At 39.5% G+C, this 21,092-nt stretch overlaps 1 protein-coding gene across 7 annotated transcripts in view; it reads right to left on the minus strand.

Annotated features, from left to right (window-relative positions):
* The window catches only part of r3hdm2 (R3H domain containing 2), a 57,147-nt gene that overhangs the window by 17,997 nt on the left and 18,058 nt on the right, over positions 1–21,092 (minus strand). For 5 of the 7 annotated variants that reach the window (XM_085407523.1, XM_085407522.1, XM_085407519.1 and 2 more), the window contains exons 3-14: positions 11,563–11,722; positions 10,980–11,135; positions 10,617–10,839; positions 9,972–10,013; positions 8,853–8,939; positions 8,585–8,705; positions 8,402–8,480; positions 7,739–7,798; positions 7,310–7,450; positions 5,880–5,988; positions 3,807–3,902; positions 2,680–2,729 (exon numbers count right to left, since the gene is read on the minus strand). In XM_085407523.1, coding sequence (XP_085263649.1) covers positions 2,680–2,729; positions 3,807–3,902; positions 5,880–5,988; positions 7,310–7,450; positions 7,739–7,798; positions 8,402–8,480; positions 8,585–8,705; positions 8,853–8,939; positions 9,972–10,013; positions 10,617–10,775 — 944 coding nt within the window. In that variant the 5' untranslated portion in view covers positions 10,776–10,839; positions 10,980–11,135; positions 11,563–11,722. The remainder of the gene's footprint in view (positions 1–2,679; positions 2,730–3,806; positions 3,903–5,879; positions 5,989–7,309; positions 7,451–7,738; positions 7,799–8,401; positions 8,481–8,584; positions 8,706–8,852; positions 8,940–9,971; positions 10,014–10,616; positions 10,840–10,979; positions 11,136–11,562; positions 11,723–21,092) is intronic. The other 2 variants (XM_085407521.1, XM_085407518.1) reach the window with 1 other exon arrangement.

Consider the following 21,092-nt stretch of genomic DNA (forward strand, 5'->3'; position numbering starts at 1 on the left):
TACCATCTTGTACGCCTTCACCAGTTTTATCAATGTTTGTCTGGCCTCTGCCTTTAAGCTTTTGTATACAAAATGCCAAAACTTTATCCTATTATTAATCTAAATCTTACAAGTGGATTATTCCATAAGAATTTTAAAGCCTAGCCCAAAAACATGGCCTATCTGATTTTTTTTTACCTTTGACCACCAAATTCCAAATCAGTTCATCCTAATCCAAATGAAAATTTCCAGTAACTCCCTAAAGGCAGCATTTTCAAAACAACAGAATGTGATGCCAAGTGTAGAGGCATGAAAACCATATATGAAAACCAGGCTCAAGACCCACCTTTTTAATTTAGCTTTTACTTAGCGTTTATTTATTTTATGCTTATTTATTCTATCCTGTTATTCTATTATTAATTTAGACTTTACCTAATATTTATTGATTTTATTCTTATTCATTTTTTAATCTTCTTACTCTATTTATATTTATATTGTATCCTGTTCTTATTTATTTTATCATTTTACCCTGTATATATCCTATTGTGTCATATCTCCAGTGTTTCCTCAGAGGGCGCTCTCTGCACCGGGGCTGTGATCAACTGTGGCTGCTGGGTCTCTGGGGGTCCTCTCAGCCTGGCTGGGGGGCTCCTTGGCCTCCCTCCTGCTGTGTGCCCAGCCTGGAGGCTGCGGTCTGTGACCGGTGCAGACGGCTCCCTGTTATAGTGTTTCCTCACTTGGCTCATGCGAGCCCAGCCCAATTTTTACTCTTTAAGTGTGCGCGCGTGTGTGTGTGTGTGTGTGTGTGTGTGTGTGGGGGGGGGGGGGGGGGGGGGGGGGGATATGTGTGTATTCACATCATTTATGTTAATGAGAGTGTGGGGAGTGAGTTGGAGGGTGGGGTGGGCTGCTTTTAACTATGTAAAGCACTTTGTGCTACATTTTTTTTTTGTATGAAAAGTGCTTTATAAATAAAGATTGATTGATTGATTGATATTTATATTTATTGATTCACAAGTTACCAACGTATTTGCTCCTCCAATTAAACCAAGTACACATGCGTACCAAAACATTAATACCACTCCTAAACGGCAAAGACACATTAGATCTTAAGGTTTGTAATGTGTTTATGTTGAGCAGCGACAAAGCTCCACTAACAGAGGTTAGTTTAAGGACAAGTGGAAATGTTGGTATTGCAGGATACGCCACAACACGCCTGATCTGTTCAGGCAACATAAAACACTACAAGGATCTGATGATAATATCTGAGTAGCATGGGATAGCTATAGAAATCAGAGTCAAAGCTGAGGCAGGTCGAACAGTTTGGGCACAAAGGTCTAAAAGCATGTTAAGCATGCAAACAAAGATATTTTTAGTATCTCTTTGGACTTTTAACTTTAGTTTTTATATACAAGTATTTATTGATGCATGAGACATTTTTATGGCTTCCATCTAAGAGACTACACAGTACTCATTAGTAATCATGAACATCTCCCAACACTGTATAGATGAAAGTAGAAAGTATTTATCAATAAGGAAAATTATTAGTTGTTGGACACAAAATATAAAGGGCCTCGTGGTTCTTATTTTCAAATGACCATGTCAGTTGGAGAGCACTACTGCACATGCGCACTACTTGTATATTTTATGCAATACTATGCAACATTTGACATGTTAACAAAAACTACAAGACTGAGTCAACCACAAAACAAACAGATTACTGTGAAAGCAATGCAGTTACTTTGTGTAAAAATGTGGTTGATGGTGGATGGGTGGAAGGGTAAGTAGGTCAGTGAGTCCCCAGTGAAACCACAAAGCAGCCATGCATGGGTCTTGGGAAGCCCAAAAGTGCAATGCTGGAATAGCCATTAATCAGCCGACTATGCCAAGCAAAGATAACCACCACAGGTCACCACTATCATCACCAAACCACTTTGAAAAATGGGCATGGCAACACACAAGTCAGTCAGCAGTAGCCCAATACCTAAAGATCTGCCTCCTCTTTTGAGAGCTAGAGCAGTAGCCCTCAGTGGAAAGTCTGTTGGGGTTAACATTAGGAGAAAACGCTAGAGTTACAGGACTGGAGTGGAAAACAGGATAGGGTTTATAGAAGAATGACAACGAGTGGTGTAAGAGGTAGAGGAAGGTTCATTGCAACTTTCACCACCCAAAGAAATAAGGGAGAAAAACAAAATGCACACAAGGCAAAAAGTTGACTGGTCAATCATTCCCGTTTCTCTCAGCATATTATATCATACTCTTTCAAGTTCAACGGACAGGATGCTTAGGGGTCGTCTTAGTCTAACTGCCTGTGAGTCAAATTATTTTCTTATTAAAATAAGAGAGAAGGAAAAAAGTGGCATTCCACTATGCACAAATCTCTCTCAAACACAGTGTCACTCAAAGTAATTTTAACACAAAACATCAGGGAAATTAGAAAATTAATCATTTGAAAGAAAAAAAGATTAAAAAAAAAAAAAGCGAAATTTGATTTCTTCTCTACAATCAAATTTTACCCAAGTCAAACTTGCAAGAAGTCAAAAATTCAACTCATACAGATACTTCTTAATATTTTAATGAGGTAGCTGCCTACCTCTCATAACTAAAACCTAACACAATACAGTGTTAATAGGAGAGATGGCCATGATGAAGTCTATGAACTACAAACATTGAAGTCTTCAGAAGAACGTAGGATCTTACCTGTTGTCATTGATGTATCCATTTTGAGAAGACTGTAAAAAAAAGGACACCTGCACATTATGAAATGTATAATTCTTTCAAGAGCACTTAAGACAAGCAGTGTTTTCCATTTCAAAAAGGTTTACAGGCTTGGATTTATGAGTATTTGGCATAAAATAAAGCACAGATTCCCAGTGTGGGATCAAGAACCTCACAAGAGACTGCAAATTCAGTGTGACAAATAATAAGGACCCATTTCTCAACAGTCTACACTTTCAACAAGGACTACTCTTGCCAGCAGTCCAACCCGGTGCCATTTGAGTGAGCGCGTCTGAGATGAGGGACTCACTGGAAAGGCAGCACGATGAAACTCTGAAGGATCTGTAATGCTATGGCTATGGCTCTGAGGTTGAATGACCCTACTACATAACTCTCTTAATGGGGGGGGGGATAAAAAGGATTTTTTTTTTTTTTTTCTTTCTAACGCGTTTGTTACGAACTGCAGATTCCAGGATTATCACATGATTCTGATCACTTACTTTCTAATAATATCCCAAAAAGTTGGGAAGTGCTTAAGATCAGTAAGCCCAAGGTGTTACCTTTAGCTAAGTGGAGAACAGACTATATGGCTCCAAACAACTCAAAAAACACTAAACACTAATGATAGAGGAGGACGAATACCTCAGACATCTCACATTGAACACAAATCAAAGCAGCTAATAGGACGGATAAATTCAGCTAACATAAAGTCTTTCTGATCTTAACTCTTTAAGATCATTATGTGTAAATGTGCTTAAAATGTAGGTTCTTCCTGAAAAACAACAAACTGTACTGAACTTTACTAATTCTGCCAAGACAAACAGTCAGAAATCCCATTAAATTATGTCCAAAGCTTGTTTATGTCGACCACAAGCATCTGGTCAAAATACAACTGTCAATTATTCAACCCAAGAAAAAGAACAGTTCATTAAAAGTCAGTTTAACACATAAAGTAAATTACTAAGTGAAGGTAATTGTTGATATTGTGGAAGTTTATCACAAAGAAATTAATTTCTGAGTAAACCTGACTGAGTAAACACTGGTGCTGTTGACATATGAGGAAATATGCACTGCAAGCACTTGCTCCTCCATCCATGTTCAATACTTACTTCTCGGGCAAAGATCCGGTCTCGTACCCGCTGATATTCTTCCTCTCGCTCTTCAATGGACTTGCTACGCCGCCCGTCCTGCAGCGGCACGCGGATCTAACATTTGGGGAGAGAATGACAATGTAAAATAATTAAGCATGCAATTTAATTTTCAAACACGTATAGTCACACTTTGTGCAACCTGCTGTCAAGAAAAGTAGCAGCAATGCACAAGATAACAATAGCATGTGAGGAAGGGCAGATGTCTGTTGTCAAAACAAGACAGCAGAATGAAAACTGTGCGAAGTGAGTGTTCAAGGGATGAGTCAGCATGGGAATTTTTAACACCACAAACGTGAGAGAACATAGAATCATAGAAGACAGCATGACAAATCTGTGCAAGCATTAGGAAAAAGTGTCATAGCCCCAAACAAACACTGCTGAAATGAATAAAATGGTGTGATAAACTTGGTCCAGAAAACAAAATAAACAAAATCAATTTTGAGACAGAGAATCTCCTAATTCCAAAGTGGAGAATTGTCTCTGTATTTGAAAATGTCCAATTTAAGGTTTAATTTAAAATCTAAAGAGCTACTCAAATATCGAAGCATGCAAAGATCAAGTTCCTTTTGAAATAAACTGAAAATGTTTTTATAAAAGTGTATAATTTTATAGCTCTTCAACATAGATCAAATTTAACAATACAGCAGATAAATTCGAGTTTTGCACTGAATTTCTGTGCTACATGTTTCACAATTGTGGGGTCCCCAAAGCTGTCACATTATGACCACCACTGCAGGGAACTTCGTTACTCTTTTGGGTGCAACACACAGGTCCTCAGGGGATCTTGTACACAGACTCGAGCATCGATGATCATTTAATTCCTGTAAATTCTAAGCCAAAGCCAAAACAGTTTGGATTTCCTCTAATACATTCCCTAATTTGATTACTGGAAAGCTCTAAAAAGACACTCATAACTGCTGATGGGGAGTTTGGATACACTCAGAAAAACCTTCTGCTGCTGTCTTTCTCTGACCTTTGCTGTTGGAATAAGGTAATTAACATTCATCTGTACTAGTGGTCATAATGTTAGGCTTAGCCATCAAGAAGATTTTGAAATGTCTTAAAGACTATGAACTGTATGAAAGTAGGAGGACGATAACTAATACAGAAATGATATTGGTGATGCTAGGTTAGAAAGGAAATGGTGCAGTCAAGCAGTTCCCAGTCATCATCCTAAATTTATCACCACAATTTAGCAATAAGAAAAGATTCTGTATATGGAAACCATAGGATGTGAAACCAAGCAAAAAGCTAAAATGCAATGGTTGCATCAGGATCAGACAGAAAAATGCAATTATTTGTACATAGCCTAGGAATGCAATATATGTGGTATGTTTCCAGATTCTGCAGATTAAAAATGTATCAATTTTCATATTTGATAACAAATGCAGTTTCACTCCTAACTGATAACTGTGCTACTTTAACAGTATACTGTAAGCCAATGGCCATTCTGTGGCCAAACCCTGCATTCTATCATAACTGTTACTGACACAGCTAATTAGCCTCCTCAGTAAGGTTATGTAAGATGACTACAGGACTGAGCCAAGAAATTGCTGCAATGCTTGTTGTTCACACATCCAGATGCCTCGGCAATCTGTTGTCTGACTGAATGAAAACATGTCAAACACCACATGCCATTAAATCCAGCTATGTCCCTTTATTTTTGTGGGGCCATCTCCAAAAGCTGTAACATGTGGCAGCAAGATTGAGAACTAGCTTTACATACAGTGTTTCTTTTAAAGTTATTAAGAAAAACTATTTGAGACAAGCCTACAGAAGCTTTTGTTACTCAGCGAGGAATCCAACTCATTGGTGGAGCTAAAAACACTAGCATGCGTGGAAAGTGACAAAAACAAACAAACAAATGAACCACTGTATACACACAAAAAATTACAAGGTACCAGTGTGTGAATGTGTGTGTGAATGGGTGGATGACTGGATATGTAAAGCGCTTTGGGGTCCTTAGGGACTAGTAAAGCGCTATACAAATACAGGCCATTTACCATTTACTTGTGATAACAATCGATGTACCTGATTATCATCTTTATCCATGCTAGCATCATCTCTCTTAAGGATGAACTTCTTCTGGAAGTCCATGTTGCGTTCATCCTTGATGTGTTCAGAGAACCTTTGTTCTGGGCTATACAACCAAAAAAAACAAACGTTGTGGAGGACAAAAAGCATACTTTTAAACATGAGCTCGTTTCACACATGAATTCAAGACAAGAATTTTGGGAGAATCTGGGAAAGAAACTGTTGTCCAAAGCTCTAAAGCACTGCCCCACATGTGTCACAGCAGGAGTTAATTTGCGTCAGCTGGGTTCTTAATACTGGAAATATTCTGCTTAAGTAAATCGTGCATGAGACAGGACACTAGCTTTGAACTCACAAGACTATTGCCTGCAATGCTGTCACATCCGTGCAAATCAAACTCCACATGGGGGATTTGACAGTTAAAGAAAGCTTAATGCCCAATCTGACAGTGTCAGACATGATGTTCTTAAATGCACTTCCATCCAATCATGCCTAGAAAAGTTGAGTGGATTTCTGAAAACTAATATAGTAAATAAACCTAGATAAAACTGAACTGGTGAAATTTTGTGAACTATAGGGAAAAAACAGTAAATTTTGCAATGCTGGTACCTCCAAAGGGAGTCAAATGTTTTGTTCTTTCATTTCTAGATCTAACGATTTGTCAACATGTTCTTTAACAAATCCTCACATAGTATTTTTGTCCACTTTAACATCTAAGGCAGCAGTCCCCAACCCCCGGGCCTCGGACCGGTACCGGTCCGTGAGTCGCTTGGTCCCGGGCCGCGAGAGTTGAGGCTCAGGTGTGAAATGTATGGTTTTCAGGGTTTTTAATCGGTTTTCAGCGTTATTTTGTTATTGTTTTTATCGTTAACTCTGTTTTCCTGGGTCTTTTCACGTGTGTTATGAATAAATTTTTTTTTTTCGGTACCGGTACTAGTTTTATTTTGTTGTATTTATCCACGACACCTTAAAGGCCGGCTTGTGAAAATATTGTCGGGCATAAACCGGTCCGTGGCGCCAAAAAGGTTGGGGACCGCTGATCTAAGGTGAAACTGCTGCTGGCACAATCGATACCTCAATACAAGTATTATTTATATTAAAAATGTACTTCTTTCTTAGTTGAAACAATGGTACAGAGTTAAATAAAACTGATAAAAATCTATTAGATTTTTTTGGGGGGGGTGCGATACATGCAGGGAGTCAAACTTGTGTGCTGAGTGTTTTTTCCACCACAGCCAATGTCCTAATTTGAACTTATTTAATGAACAGTAATTAAATCTAAAATAAAGTTTTTGTGTACTCTTGCTGATATCACATACATTGCCTCTTGTGTTTTGTCTTGGAACAGGATTGAACTTTGAGCATTAATTTGACGTTCTAACTAACCAGACTAGTTGAAATCTGAGCCAAAGACAAACTACACTCACATGCGTGTGTTGCCCGTCTTGTTGATGATGACAGCCTTTCCCGTCTGATCCACATTATGGTCCATGCCAAAGTAGGCAGCCACACGGTGCAGCAGCATACGATGATAAGAAGTCATTTGTGGAAACTTCTTATACTGGTTACTGAAACAGAGATAAAAATGCATGAAGCAGGTTATTTCAACAGAGCAAATTACCCACAGCTGGGTTTTAATTCTCTGATTATTTAGGACATTTGAAAAACAATATTTATAAAGGATAAAGATAGATTTTCAAACTATTAGGATACACAAATAGTATTCTTAATTACAGAATACACAACTACAACTTAACATAATTCTCTCATTTCCTCAGCACACTATAAATAATAAGAACTGAAGGTGGGAGGGCTAAATTTAAAAACATGTGAGTGATATGAAGAACGTGGCTTACTTGTCGTCATTAATGAACTCCAGGATATCTTGTTCCAGTTTAAGCAGCATCATTCGATCCCTGGTGAGCCATAGAGGGAAAGCGAGTGAGGGACAGATCAGAGAGGTGAGCAAGACGCTGAATAGTGGAGCAAGTATACTACTGACATGTCATCACACACACACACACACACACACACACACACACACACACACACACACACACACACACACACACACACACACACACCAAAAAAAAAGTGTTCTCAAAATTCAGGACACCAAAATTTGCTGTTTTTCAGATATCTAAAAAAGTAAAATTCATGTACAGAAGCCTGTACAGGCGTAGATCGTATCTCATGACACAACATCCAATTTTTCAGGATGAAAATGAAGATATTTAGAGAGTGCAGATTTTTTTTAACAACTAGTCAAAAACAAATGATATTTGATTTTACAATAAAAAAAAAATGCAATTTAAATAAAATCATTGCTATCAAGTTTGATATTATTTCATATTTTCATAGTTTGGACAAAGAACTGCACTATTTGAGCCTGTTAAAAAAATGGGAAAAATCAATTTTATAAATTGATTGGTATAAATCAATAGCACTTATCTTACTTAATAAGTAATTTATTATTGTGCTCGTCTTATTACCAACATGTTTATCCGTCAGACCCGTACCTGGGATTGTTTTTCAGTGTGTTGACCAGAAACTCGTGAACGTCGATGCCTGTGGAGTCAGTATATTCCTGACTGGAGTCTATTAAAAAAAACAAAAAGGGAGGGGGGGGCATAATCAGACAGAGTTAAGGGAAGATGTTGATAGGAAAAGATACTTTTATGAAGTGAGAGTTTGCATCTTACCACGTGACAGCATCTTTCGGGGAGTCTTGTCCTTCTTCTCCTCTTCATTTTCATACTCGTCCTTCGAGGACTTCTCCTCCTCTTTGTCAGATGGACAGCTGATGTGAAGCTGGATGATATCCTAGAAAACCGCTTTTCATTATTACACAAATTGCAGGTTGTGCATTTACTAATTTTGCCTATTAAGCATTGTAAATCCCATCAAAACAGACTTGCAAACCACAAAAAACCAAAAAAAACAACCAAAAAATAAAACAAAACACGTTACCGATTCTGGTGGTCCATCATTGGAAAACGGACCGGAGGACTCTTCACACACTGCAAGACTTCGTACCAGCTTCAGTTTGGCATTAGACTGAAAGATTACCACACAAATTATCTGTAAGGCTAATGTGTTACAATTTTATATTCTAAACACAGAAATAGTGCGATTTGCTCTAAGCTAGATTTTAGATTTTATGCTCAGACTTTCCAACTATAATTTACTACAACAACATACTATTACATCTATCCATGTGTAAAATACAAGCACCTAGCATTTTGATACAAGGAAACTCTGAATTTCATTAACATCGTTGTGTACCATGCCAAAATTCTGATGTTAGGCTTTCTATCGCATAAACAACAGCATAAATGTCTCTCGAGCCTTCAGGACAATGATATTAGCTAATGAAGAAAGACCCAAGATGGCACAGGGCTAACACAAATCTTCAATACAGCATATGTAATGACAACACTTCATTTGTTAGTTAAAACCCCAGAGAAAATTAAACCTTTAAGTGACATGATGAGAGCCATTATCTAATGAAAGCATTGGGAACTAGTTAAGCAAGGTATGTCATACTAAAATACCATTCCAAAAACGCAATAACTGGGTTGAACTCTCATAATCAAGAATGACTAAACACTGGTATGTCATATTTATCAATGTCCGAATGTCCAAAATCAATTACACATACATATAAGTAAGGTAAAGCCAGTTTAAGAGAGCTACAGTATCCATAACTCATTACTAACATAACTGAATGAAAATGTTACTTTACTATGCTACGTACAATTTGGTCGCCATACTCACGAAACAGCTGACCTGATTTTCTTTTTCCCTTTACTCTGCAAACCAACATCTAGTTGTAAAATGTAACTGGTTGTATCTGTTTTTCTCTTATCATTACAGAGGTCAGTCTAACACAGCTACTTTTAAAGTTGGACTTAAGATTTTAAGCCAATAAAGGAGGTGCTCCTCTGTAGTTGAGAGGATTACAGTGTTAATAATGGAAGGTCGCCTTATACAAACAAACAAAATAGCACGGGGATTATTTCAAGGAATTAAGAATAAACTTGAATAAATTTATTTAAAAAGAAAAAAAATCTAACCACAGACACTTACCTTGGCCCTTTTCCTTCCATGGCTGTGGTTAGGAGCCCGCTTCTAAAAGAATAGTTTATTGAATCATTTTATTAATTAAATTACAGTATATTAGACACAAACTAAATAGGGTACATAAAGTTGAGGAGTAAATGAACATGTGTGTAAGAAATTGTTCTGCATTCATCAGTATAAACCATAATGAGGTTTAAATATTACTGGCTAACTCAAAGCTTCTACACAACATGTGGGATAATAACGCTATTGTTCGTTGATTAAAAAACCTGCAGCAAAATAAGGAATAAAATTTTTGGTAATGTGTTACTCAAAAGACAACAATGTTTGTCAAGCACAATAAGATATTTGCCAATAAAATAGAAGGTAAAGGTAGCTTCATTTGAAAAAAATAATAATAATATGAATTTCCTGACTTGAATCCACCTCATCCGTAACATCCGTAACACCAACAATAATTGGTTAGCTTACTAGTCACAAAACAAAACAAACAGCTGATTACTGGGTATTGTTACCAGCCCTGAAATTCAACAATGGTCCTTCTCAAGAGAGGAAATGCGTTAGAACTATGTGGAATACTACTTCCTTTCTTTTCTTTTTTTAACATCTAAATGCAAACTTACTATCACCAGTATGATCAACTTCTCCTACCTGTGCATCCTGTGGAGAGCTATCATCCGGCTCCAGGCTCTCTCCAGTTCCTTCTTTGGTGCCCTGTGGTTGAGGGGAGGTCTTGCCTCGACTGCAGGGCTCAATAAGTGGCCCACTCTCTCCCTCCTGCTGGATGTCTGTTGTCAGGCTCACTGACATCTTTTTAGGGGAAAGGGGGGAGGGTGGGAGTGGGGAGGGGGTTGGGTGGAGGACCCAGCAGTGGCTGAGAAAAAAAAAAAAAAAAGAAGATAGATATAAGAAGGGGAAGTTCTGCACTCGCTGCATAGAATGGCTACCCACTTGGCAAAAACTGTGCAAGGAAAGCCAAAAAAGACAGAGAGAATGTACTTTAACACCATTTACCTGTAGGTGGTACCAGATCGGAGCTGGACTCTGTTCACTGAGTCTGGACAGGAACCACACGGAAAGATGTGGGGACCCACTAACGTAGTGTACTCGACTGGGCTGCAGCAGGGGGCGAAGTGCAGTCCATAGCAAGTCTTAGCCTCTGGGGAAGGGCTATAAGGACAAGAGAGAGAAAAATCCCCAAATTATGATACATAATACACATATACATACATATATATAAATGTAACATTTTACTGCGCTTTGTGACACTCAAGTGGAGTTGAGTGGGGGAACACAGCAGCTGAAAGCTCAACCTAACAGCAGCAACTTTAAAAAGTAGCATCTAAAAACTTTTTAGGTTTAAATTAGGGAGGCTATTTTTGGTTATTTGGTTCTTGTTTTTTTTAAAAACATCAGACAAAAATAAATCACAGTTTGTAAATGAAAAAAAACTAGAAATGCAGAAGTAACTAATTTTAGTAACTAATTTTAAGGTCTACATTTCCCAACATAGGTGCAAAACCTGCTCTCAATGACACACCTTTAGGATAACCTTAGAAAAACAACATGCACATGGGGGGAAAAAAAAGATATCTACAGCAATCAGATGAATTGAAGAGGCAGCAGCCAGCCAGCCAGACAAGTGGGAGGGGCACCAAATGACCGGCCACCACCTCAGGGGTCCTCAGCGGCCTCTCTCTCCTTCTCTCGCTCTTCAGCTTAGTGCAGCAGCATGGTCTGTCCTACAGTCAGGAGTCCTGTATACCAAGAGCAGAAGAGGAAGACACGGATGACGTCATGTTTCACACACTGAGTGACTCATCGCTGCTGCTGTTGCTATTTCTAAGAGGGAGGGGGACAAAGCAGCTGAAAGCTCAAAACCTAGCAGCAGGCAGGTTTTAAAAAGTAGCAGCTAAAGCAGGATTAATCTTCCTTAAACTGCTAAATTGTTGACTTTGTCACTGCTTATAATTAGTTTCTACAGTGTGGGCTCCATGTTTCACGATGTGCTTTCTGAGAAAGCGCTAAAAATGTGTTCCTCCTCTGCAATTCATCCCAGCAGAAAGGTAGCAGACACACACCATCTGGCAGAGTCTAGCACACTGAAAATTTCTGCCTGTTTAAAAAAAAAGGTCCTGAACAGTGCCAACAGTACTTTTTTAAAATTCTGGTGTCATGCAAGAACAGCAACACAGCCTCACTAGCAAATAAACGGTCATATAGTCCTATATTCCTCCATCACACAGGAGTAAAAACAGCACGTTGTGCAGCTTTGTTAATATAATTGTATAAATAAAATAAGTACGCTTGTTGTATTATGTGCACTGCGTGCACTGTTGAAGATTCATGTACATCCATGCCTGTACCACTGTGCCATGCTGTAGAACAGAATAGATACAGTGTTCAAAATGAGGCAGGGATTCCCAGTGTGGGAAAGACCCAGGCAATGTAACAGCAAAGTCGTCATCAGCAGCATTACACTACATCACTGACCAGGGCACCCACAGGTCCCAGCCATATTCTGCTTACACAAAACTTCAGCTACGCCGACATGTGGCCGACTTGATCATATAAGAATAATATCATGCTCCTGCTTGACCGCACTCTGCAGGGCAGTTTTGCACAAAGAGAGTGAAAGATTTTTGATTCGAAAGCAAATATATTCATTCATTTCGAATGTCAGTCTCAAATCTCCTGGCTGAGCAAACTGTGCAAGCTTAATGTAAGGGAGGGGCTGCAGGAGAAATTGTGAATCAGAGCCAGTAGTGGGGTGCTTATGAATAAACCGGCTTTACCTATCCCCTCCTCCTCTGCCCATCCCTCGCTTATGATCTCTGCTCTATCAACACTCCTCCCAGTTTCTTACACGCGTGCACGCACACACACACCAGCCCAAGGGGTTGCCAAGGAGATGATAACGTCATTCTGAACTAGTGCCATTTGTGCTGAGGGAGTACCAGTGAAACAGGAAGAAAAACAATGATATTAAAAATAAATAAAAGGATTTCAGTGTACAGAGAGAGATATGGAAGGACAGTAGCAGAGAAAATACAGCAAGAAAAAAAAAAAAAAGAAACAGCAAGAGCCCGGATACGCCATTACGAGTGTTCCATTTTCGCCTTCTCAAGTTCAGGCAATCTTACACTGACAACAAAGTGGTTTCTCATTTTTCTAGGTCACAGGATATCAAGTAGTAAAACATCAAATTAATGCTACTGAATTGATAAGTGAGTAGTGAGGCTTCTTCAGTTGCCTTTAACCTGCTCTGTGCTTTTCCTTGCTCTAAATGATGATAAACATGACTACACCTTTCAGACTGCTGCATATTTATCAGAATCTTTCTTCTTGTTATTTTTCTTTTCCCACCGATGTGCATTATGACACCGATATTCCTTTTGATTTTGATAAAACATCTTGGGACATGATGTCAAAACATTCACTAGCAGCATTTATCATTCATTTTTATCCAACTGTATAGCCTGGTATAGACATGACAAGGGAAAGTTGTGTCTTCATTCTCCTAGCTAGCAAGGATGAAAGTCACACCTATATGATTGAACAGAGCACTCTGATATTACAACCAATTTAAGGTCTCTTAAATCAGTAAACAAAAGAAAAGTTATCTCCTTCAGCCTGAATCTGTTTTAGTGGCAACACCTGTGGTTGCAAAAAGACTAGTTAGCAATCTATAGGGAAACAGCCTCAAGCTCCCTTACCCTGTGACCTGAATAAAAAAAACTTTCCTAAAGAGTTTATGAGGAAAACTCACTAGTTTCAGGGAATTGTGAGTACAACATTAAGTCTATTTTGTAAATTACTGCCATCCAAACATTTTGAAAGGATATCCAGGGCATCACAGGCTCAATAAATGTGTGGTTTCATAGTCAAAACCACTCCTGATTTGTAACATCTAGCCTCAAAATAAACTGTTAAACAATTAACCCCTGGCTTTTTAAATGGGGCATCTCTAAACAATGGGCAATATCACTATATAGTGTGTGGGTCTATATTAAATTCACATAAATTCAGGTTTACTTATATATTGCCAAATCACAACAGACACCTCAAGCCACTTTATACTGCAAGGTCTCAAGGGCCGGTGTCCTGCAAGTTTTAGATATCACCCTGGGTGAACACACCTGAATCACATGATTAGTTCATTACCAGGCCTCTGGAGAACTTCAAGACATGTTGAGGAGGTGATTTAGCCATTTAAATCAGCTGTGTTGGATCAAGGACACATCTAAAACCTGCAGGACACCGGCCCTTGAGGCCTGGAGGTGGACACCCCTGCCCTATAGTATTCTGGAAAAAGCCCTAACAATCAAATAAACTTCCTATGAGCAACAGGGCAACAACAGGTTTTGTAAAGATTGAGCCTTAGTTGTTTTTGACCATTTTATCAAAAATGTATACACCACGATTACATTATGATATATTAAGGGTTGGACACTGTAGACTGAACAACTACATTATCAGCAGCAGCACTGCTCTTTCCTTCCTGTGCCCCAGTTCAGTCAATGTGGTGGAGGGCCTGATGCTGACATCTCACTTTGGCTATCTGCTAGGGCAGCCAATAAAACTGATAATAATCACAAAATAACTTTTCTTCAATATAAATATGAGACATGGTCAATATAAAGGCAAGAGAACTCAGTCCATCAATGTTTTGACAGGCAACATGAAAAGCCATGAGAATAACACTGTGCAAACTAATAATGTGGTTAGAAAAGCATACACTGCAAATTATGTCGAAAGCATGTTTCCACAAAGCCAGGTACAACCACAAATTGTTTTTACCATCTGTGTCATATTGTAAAGTTCACTGCACAATGCAATGCTAGACTTTACAGTCCCAGATGCAATCTTCTATGCCATACCTTACAACAAAAAACACGGGCAATGCAGCAGATTATTTATTTTTACCGAAAGCTAACAGTGGGGTCATTACTAACCTATGCCACTTTTTTTGCTATTGTCAAGCTTTTTTGCTTTTGCACAATTCACTCTCACATACTACTTGTGTTTGATTGCAGAGGTAAGATTTTGTGTATGTCTGACATTACCCGAGGTCCACAAATCCCACCCACTGACAACATAACAAATATAGTCAATCCTCATCAGCTGTCATGATGCAGTGCAGGACACTTTGACCCACATCATGCACATTACTGGTCTTGCAGAGTAGCACGGACCCTGATGACAGGGTCCATGCTGAGACACATAGGTCATATGTGTCTCAGCTGAGGGTCGCAGATGCCAACAGACTTAATAAACTAATCCGTAAGGCCAGCAATGTTGTGGGGATGGAGCTGGACTCCCTCAAGGTGGTGTCGGAGAGGTGGATGCTGTCCAAGATAAAGACAATGTTGGATAACACCTCCCACCCACTCCATGACATGCTGGTCAGTCACAGGAGCTCGTTCAGTGAGAGACTGAGATTACCGAAAAGCACCACTGAACGACACAGGAAATCATTCCTGCCTGTGGCCATCTCCCTGTACAACGCATCCACTTAACACACTGTTTGCTGCTACAACTACACATGTTTCTTTTCCAACTATTTATTTATGAGTGACTTATGTATGTATGTATGTATATATATGTATATATTGTACTATTCTTAGTTAGTGTATTGTCTGTCTTGTCTTAATGTTGGTTTAAAATGGAGCACTGTAACAAAAAATAATTTCCCCCAGGGATCAATAAAGTATTCTGATTCTGATTCTGATAAGCTACCCAGCCCACTGGTTTAGGTTACCACATCAAAAGCTGAGACTGGAAAGGATCCCTGAATCAGAAATGAGGGGCGTGTTTTCGCATTTATGTGTGTGTGAGAGAGAAAGGCAGTAAGGCTGGTAAACACTGCCTTAAAACTAACACACACCATTACAAACACACAGTATGCATATAACCACTGCAGACAGTAAGCTAGCCAGACTAAATATTGTCTGCAGGTATGAGCTCACTGTCAAATTTAGCTTCCATCTGGTCAGGCTGGGTCAGGGTCTCTGCAATAGTTAGCAGTCCGGTAAGCCAGAGAAATGAAAGGAATTGCATGGCGGTTATAAATGCAGTAAGATTATTGATATCAAATGCTACGGACTGGCTGACACAACAAATGCCTAACAGAATGAGACTTGGGGCCAGTTTAAAATTCTTTGTCCTCAACAAAAATAAATCAGTCAACCCAACGAAAAACACAGTTTTACAAGTGGAATGGTAGTTAATAATAGACATACATTTCTAATATATCTAACTATTACGTAGAGTACTAACAGTCCAGTGTGGACATTTCCAGCCGAGTATGATAATATTAGGGGAGGGGGTTTGTAAACTGTTAAAAACATGAAACACCTCAGGAAAAAACCATAACAATAAGAACAGTAAGAAATACACTGGAATCTTCAGAGGGTAAATAAACAGAACAATCACAGTATATTCCTATAATTTTCTCAGGGTAACTTAATAGCTGCTACCTAGGACTAGTTTTTAGTTCATTCACTGCATCATTTCAAATTTCATAATGGGAAAGCATGCGTAGCAAGAATGCCTCTCCATTTTCTCTGCAGAGGCTGAATGAAAGATGAAGGTGAATGAAATCGCAGATCGCTGCAAACAGGAGTGAGCATGCACACACAAACCCACAGAGAGCAGTGGGAGACGTACACAGGCAGCTTCGACCCAGTTCATCTCCTCTGTATTCAGCTGCACGCCTCGCCCATTTGACGTCAGAGAGAACCCATTTCACAAAAGGCAGCAAGGTTATGTCTTCGCAGAGTGGAGGCTGATGTGTGTGTAGTAAAAGCAGAGTTTGTGCAAGCTCAGTGCCTGCACATATCATATATCAGCAGCCCTCGCAGTGTGTGCGTAGCAGTGCTTGTCTGTGTCAGAGAGGATTCCCCTTTGCGTTGGTTGCACAATTTCACATAGGGAGGGGACGAGGGCGCTGGCAGAGCACTCGGGACTGTAGAATAGCGGTCCATGCACATTTGCTTCACTTAAATATCTGTAGATAAGTCATTTGTCCATATAGTTTTCAGCCACAAGCTCCGTGAAAGGGATTAAGAACATTATATGGGTTAGAGATAAGGACACAGAGAGGGGAAAAAAAGCATTCTGTCAGCACTCAAACACAAATGAGGGGAACATAAATGGTCGAATGTAGCGGAAGAAAGGATTTCTCTTCTTCCATTTATGTTTCTCTCCGTTCTTCTCCTTGCCACCCCCCCTCGTTTCTCTCTGTGTTATGAGGATACCCCTTCCTGCCTTCCACCCCCTCCACATCAATCCCTCCTATCAATACCTCTCTCTCCTTCCACCCACTAATAAATGTTAGTTCTCTCTGCCTCTCTTTTTCTTCCTCTTTTAATGTGTCTTCTTAAATTGTCAAGCCTGGTGCTGACGCCATCCTCCTCCACTCAGCCAGCCCACTCAGTCCTGTGGGACGAGCTATGACTCATTCTCTCCCTCCTTCCCTCTTCTTCCTCCCTAGTTACCTACCTACCTACATACCTTTCCGTAACCATCTCTCTGTGGCTCACTACTTATACCCTATGTATAAGTCGTTTTTCCACTGTTGCATGTGGAAAAACATAAAGAACGTATATAAAGAGAAAAAAACTTAACAAAATAAAACACACAAGGACAAAGTGGGTGATGGCATAAAAGATGTGTTAGCTACATAAACGACTATCTTTTCTGCATAATGAACAAACGCCAGTGGAGAGAGAGGGGGCAACTTGATCCTGGATGCATTATTGATGAAGGCAAGAGTGCAGGAATGTGGGTGATGAAGAAAAATATTGAATTCCATGTGGGCCAAAACTAAACAAGTAAATAAGAGTTGTGAAATAACCACTTTTATTTAAAAAATTATCAATATAAGAAAAAAATGAAATTTAAAATATCCATTTAAAAATAACAGTTCTGCTATCCTTATCACAAGATATTAGTAAAAGGCTTTTTGAGGTCACTGTCAAGGTGTGTGGTAGTAATTTAGTATTTTTCTTGCCCAAGGACACAACGACCGGGGCTCGAACCGGCAACCTTCCGATTACAAGGCGACCAGCCAACTCTTGAGCCCCTATACTGGTGGTGCCAACTAACTGTCAGATTAGGCCTCCATCACTACCCCCGAGGCTGCCATGCAAGTCTACCAAGGTACACAAGTCCGCTGCTGCCTAAGCCCCTATTTGCCCCTGTCTGTATCTTGAAATTTCCCATAGTTAAAGTTGCATGCTGGCAGGAACCAGCAATGAGCTGGGGTTGAATTCATAATCATCATCTTCTATGGGCCAACTCCCTAGTAGAAAAACCCTGTTTGCCCCACCATATACACTTCAAGACTTGTTTTCATTTGATTTATGTATAAAGATCAAATGTATAAAGAGGCATGTTTCAAGGACTGCATGATGTTTGTTAACTTAAATAATCATGTAAAATATATGAAATTACAACAATGACCAAAATAATCGTAACCATGCTGTCTCATTCAAAATAATGCATTTTATTTCTTTATTTTGTGGCAAAAGGGATAACTGCTTGGGGTCTATGTTAGCGATGAAGCAGAAAAACAGAGACCTTGTACACCTGATATGCATATTTAAATATCAATCAAAAGGTGTATCAACACCAGTGTTGAACAGGGTTTACTAGAGGTGCAACGGATCACGGTTGATCCGTAATCCGAACCGATCCCACTCCACGGTTCGGCACGCACGTGATCCAAAGATTCGAAAAAGAAGAAAAAAGTATGTGTATGGTGCGCATGGTGGGTCTGTCAAGCGATCGTTATGGCCAGCGCTAGCGGTCGAAGTGGAGGAGCAGAGGAGTTTTCGGTATTTAAGCAGCCCTTTGCTGCCCAGTCCGACCGGGCTAAAGCTATTACAAAAGCTATTGGGGTGTTTAGCTGCAGACGGAAGGCCGAACTCCCGAAGCATGTATGAGCAGGAAAAGTTTAAAGTTATGGCTGAACTGTCCCAGGCATCTTCTGTTGCCCTAACTACTACAAATGGGTGGAGCTCCAGGGCAATGGAAAGCTACGGGACCGTGACACTTCATTATATCACAGTGGAGTGCGATATAATCCTCGGTATGTATTATTGTAGGGTCTACCTTACAATATAAAGCGCCTTGAGGCGACTGTTTTTGTGATTTGGCGCTTTATAAATAAAATAAAATTGAATTGAGTGGTAGATACAAAGCCCTATACTGCCCTATATTGAACCATAATTTTTTTTTAATAATTGCGTGGAATGAGTCTTGAGTTGAATGTTTTTAACAGGCAAAAAATACTTCAATAACTGAATAAGTAAATGTTAAATTTTTGTCTTTTTTCATTTTTTGCTGATCCGAAAATTGATCCGATCCGTGACTTAAAACCGTGATCCGATCCGTTGCACCACTAGTGTTTACACATTGCAGGCCCAAAAGCTACTTTTCAGTTACAAATATGTGAGGAAGCAAACACACAGATGACCCACCTCTGTTTCCAATAAGAAAATGGGGCATTCTTTTGTTTTGCAATGTATAACAGACAAATATCTATTTGTCTATCTGCCGAAGACAACACTACTAAAATGAGAAAATGTCATGAGCATTCATCATGTTTTACAACTGAAATATTCCTGAAACTTTGTGCAAAATGGGAACAAACTCAAATTCTGCTAAATCTAATATTTTAGACACAGCATTACTGAAGCATTAGCAACTAATAAAAAAAATAAGGAAAAAAAAATCTGTCCAACAGCTAGTTTAACCCTTCTGGGCAATCAGAAACGTGATTTGAAATAATCACATTTCTTAGCTGCCCTCAAGAAGATGTATATTGGATTTTAGAGTTATCTTGTCTCCTCAAGCACCGTGAAGAGATTTATGAAAGATTCTGCCTCCCACACTTGAGCCGCTGATGTTAAATGAATAACTGTGTCAAAATGAAACTGGGTGGCAGCTACTGCACTCATTATAAACCTTATGTAACATATCAGCTTCTTTTAGTGTGAGAAGCAGTGCAAGAGGATGTAAGAGATGGGAGAGGGGGGGAAAAGAATGAAGGATGGAGGAGCAAGGGGTGGCTACCGAGACAGGAAGAGAGGAAAAACTTCTCAATGATGAAACAATCTGCACTGTTAAGTGATTGGACCAGACTTCCACCAATGGGAGGACCAGCTCCATGGCAACAAGCTCTGTCACCAAGAGAAAAGCAGCCATATCCCTCAACACCCCCATATTTTTTTTTCGCTTCTTTTCTCTCTCACGACCCTCGTCTATCCCCAATTACAAAGCTCAATGTATTTATCATTGGGTATTCTTGTAAAGACAAAAACGACACACACAGACACACAAAGAGCAGCATCGTGGGTTACATATAGCCTAAACAACACAGCTCAATTGCAGACACAGCAAACACACAGGGGGACACCAGCTTAACACAAAATTATTAGAATGTGATTCATTCACACAGTTTGTTTAAATGTGCACTTTGGGCATGACGTCCTTGACTGTCTCCATTCACATGAAAGCAGTGACTAACTACTAGGTCTGTTGGAGCTGAACCTTGACCTAAACAGACTGAGCTCACAGACACAAGAACAGATTTCCAGAATAAGTAAGTAGGCCCCAGCAGATAGTAACTGCCCTTTTCTGTCAGATGCACATTATGCACAGTAAAAGGTCATTGTACACCCATCAGCCAAAAAGAAATTAAACACTCAAAGCTTTGTGCATCAATGTTATTTTAAATATTGCTGACATTGCTCAAACTAGCTCACAGTAAATTTACAGGACATAGGTCTCTCAAGTGAATCCATTCAAAATGCTATAGCTCACACTGAAGCCTTCCAGAGACATTAGATCATCTTCAGGTACGCTCCAATTATATTTTGTTCCCCACAGCAAGTCACAGTTGAGTGTGATAAAAGGAAATGGCTCCGTCTTTCGGCTTCTCCCTTTGGGGGTCGTGACACTGGATCATCTGCCAACATCTCACCCTATCCCTGACATCATCTTCTGTCACACCAATCCATGAATCTTCTCTGTGGTCTTCCTCTTTTCCTCCTGCCCAAAAGCTCCATCTTCAACATGCTTTCAATATATCCGCTATCCCCCCTCTGCATATGTCCAAAA

The sequence above is a fragment of the Rhamphochromis longiceps genome, linkage group LG5, assembly GCF_057381845.1.
Source record: "Rhamphochromis longiceps isolate RC_006_pf linkage group LG5, R_longiceps_female_GT1.1, whole genome shotgun sequence".
NCBI classification, from domain to species: domain Eukaryota; kingdom Metazoa; phylum Chordata; class Actinopteri; order Cichliformes; family Cichlidae; genus Rhamphochromis; species Rhamphochromis longiceps.